The following is a 2,306-nucleotide window of genomic DNA, read 5'->3' on the forward strand; positions in this document are numbered from 1 at the left end:
ATAGCCCAGCTCTATCAGCAGTATGGTTGCTGACTGCATGAGGTAGTGTAGGACACACCACCATGGAGACACCTGGGCCAACCAGATACCGTCAGGGTTATCAGGCAGGAGGTCCAGAATCTGGCAAGCTGAATCAATACATATATCTGCAGTTTGTTGGAGATCCTTGGAAGGCTCGGTGCCTTGTCTGTGCCTTCCCGACCGACAAAGGGAGGGACGACATATTGTGATCCTCACACTATGAAGTCTGACGGCAAGGCTCCACCTCCGCCTGTTAAAATGGCCTGATCCTTGATGATCCTTGAAGCTAAAGGCTTCAGCTAGACTGGAAAGCCAGTCGTCTGTTTCGTGCACCAGGTCTATCATGGCCGCATAGATAGTAAGCCAAGGACGTCTCGCGAATTCTGGACTGTACAAGGAATCAACTGCTTGACGCATGATCTTGGTCAGCTCGACAAAATAGAGAAAATACCGAGAAGTATTAGGGATAATATCTTGAAGTTTGGAGCCAGGCCTTCGGCCGCCAATTTTGTCGGTATTTGGAGGCGAGTTCGCAGGGGTGCATCCGAAGAATGTAAAGTCCCGCATATACTCAGCACGAAACTCCGAATCTGCTAAGAGTCTGGCAGCAGGATCTCGATGGAATTGCTCTTCTTCGAAAGGTATTGGCAAAGGTGTCATACAGAACCTATCTGAAGTTCCGGTAGGCCGGCCAGTCATGACTGAAAGCGTGTTTTCCAGTGTATAGAGTGACCACCAAACACGGTATCGGATCTCTCTAGACGTATTGGATATCTCTTTACTCTGATTCCGCAAATTTATTCCCATAGCAATGGAAGACCTTATTGCAATGCCACACACTCTCCAGGATCTGCAATTCGGTGAGAAGGTGGGGGCTTTTTACGAACCGAGGCAAAATAAGAGAGGGAAGAGGAAAGAAAAGACAAGCAAGGGTAAGGGAAGCTGCTATCGCACCTATTAATATGGCCGGACGCCATACACAGAAACGCAGTGAGGCCTTCGATTTGTACCTGCTGGAGATTGGGATGTTCAATTAATGGATTCTCTGCGGTAGCGAGTTGCCGAGCCCGGGAGAAATACTCCGTCGGGCTATCTATGGATTGCACCAAATGTTGAGGTACCAAATGCGCAAACTTGGCAGCGGCAGCAAAAACCAAATTTAAAAATGCGAGCCATTTCTTCGGCGGACTTAAATTGGGCTCGGCGTAATATCTGCCCACCTGCTGCGTAAAGGACAGTTTGCTGATGATGGGAAACGAAGGATGCACAGTCTGAAAATATAGGCAAAGCAGTCGCTCCGCAACATCTTGAGGTGGCTGGATCTGAAGATCAATGTTTCCATACATGGCCAGCTCCTGATCATCCAGGAAATAACTCACCCTACTCAGAACTTCTGAGTCATTACTGGGAGCTCCATTCGGAGAGATTCCTTCCGAGAAAATTGTGTTTTTCTCGACCTCCTGGTTCATATCCTGAATCCAGGACAGCTCAGAAGGTCCGCCAATAAATACAATGGGCTGTAGAGTTTTGCTACTACGTAGGTCCTCCTGTACACACTCTATTGCGCAAACGGCTCCATCCCCTATTTCTGGGGACTGCCCATGGCCTGTAACAGTGTCCTTCACATCAGATGTCTCGCTGTAGTTAAAAGTATGTTAATAGAGCCCAATGTTCATAAGTAGTCAATCAGAAGGTGGCATACATGGGCAAGAGTCCGAGCGATAAGGTCCCCGTCCTCCGGCGTGACTCGAAATTGTACCCGGCGCAGGAGTTTCTCGTACACCTGAACCTGACTTTCAAGAACTTGGTATCTCCTGAGATTTATCGGTCACTGTAATTTCTCAGCGCACCATGAATGCGAACGCACCTTTCCATAGTCTCCCTTTTGCCGTCAATGTAGACGCACTCTATTCCACAAGCCGCGCATCGACTGCATGGCTGGTGACCGTCGCATTTGGCCTTGCGTTTTCTGCATTCCTTACATGGCTTCCTAGTGCGTGGCCCAGCGGCCACTTCACGTATCAATAATCTCGGGATGGCAACCTTAAGAGGCAGACGTACTCGGAGAAACAGACTGTGAGTCCGGATTCGAGGCCATATCAACAGATGACGCTGCCTACGCCTCAGGTGATGATAGCCGTAATGGGATTGTGCCTGCGCAACTTCTACCACCACTGAGTGACATGGGGGAGTTTTTTTTTTTTTTTTTTTTTTTTTTTTTTTTTTTTTTTTTTTTTTTTTTTTTTTTTTTTTTTTTTTTTTTTTTTTTTTTTTTTTTTTTTTTT

General features: G+C 47.2%; 2 protein-coding genes across 2 annotated transcripts; one reads left to right on the top strand and one right to left on the bottom strand.

Moving 5' to 3' along the window:
• Positions 1-233: 233 nt before the first annotated feature.
• BDQ94DRAFT_176668 (uncharacterized protein) lies at positions 234-720 on the bottom strand (the record flags this gene model as incomplete). Its single annotated transcript, XM_026772738.1, has 2 exons — positions 234-300; positions 416-720. 2 exons carry the CDS (start codon positions 718-720, stop codon positions 234-236), a joined length of 372 nt encoding a protein of 123 aa, XP_026619145.1.
• A 771-nt stretch (positions 721-1,491) lies between these two features.
• BDQ94DRAFT_155972 (uncharacterized protein) lies at positions 1,492-2,213 on the top strand. The gene is made up of 3 exons (XM_026768569.1): positions 1,492-1,659; positions 1,724-1,835; positions 1,889-2,213. Exons 1-3 carry the CDS (start codon positions 1,534-1,536, stop codon positions 2,047-2,049), a joined length of 399 nt encoding a protein of 132 aa, XP_026619146.1. The 5' UTR covers positions 1,492-1,533; the 3' UTR covers positions 2,050-2,213.
• Positions 2,214-2,306: the final 93 nt, after the last annotated feature.

This window comes from Aspergillus welwitschiae, assembly GCF_003344945.1.
Source record: "Aspergillus welwitschiae strain CBS 139.54b unplaced genomic scaffold BDQ94scaffold_281, whole genome shotgun sequence".
Classification (NCBI taxonomy): Eukaryota; Fungi; Ascomycota; class Eurotiomycetes; order Eurotiales; family Aspergillaceae; genus Aspergillus; species Aspergillus welwitschiae.

Excerpts from the sequence above, each read along its gene's own strand:
- BDQ94DRAFT_155972 (XM_026768569.1), top strand. The coding sequence starts at position 1,534 with ATGGGCTGTAGAGTTTTGCTACTACGTAGGTCCTCCTGTACACACTCT. Across the intron at positions 1,660-1,723 it reads CCTTCACATCAGATGTCTCG|ATGGGCAAGAGTCCGAGCGA; the intron begins CTGTAGTTAAAA and ends AAGGTGGCATAC. Across the intron at positions 1,836-1,888 it reads TTTCAAGAACTTGGTATCTC|CTTTCCATAGTCTCCCTTTT; the intron begins CTGAGATTTATC and ends ATGCGAACGCAC.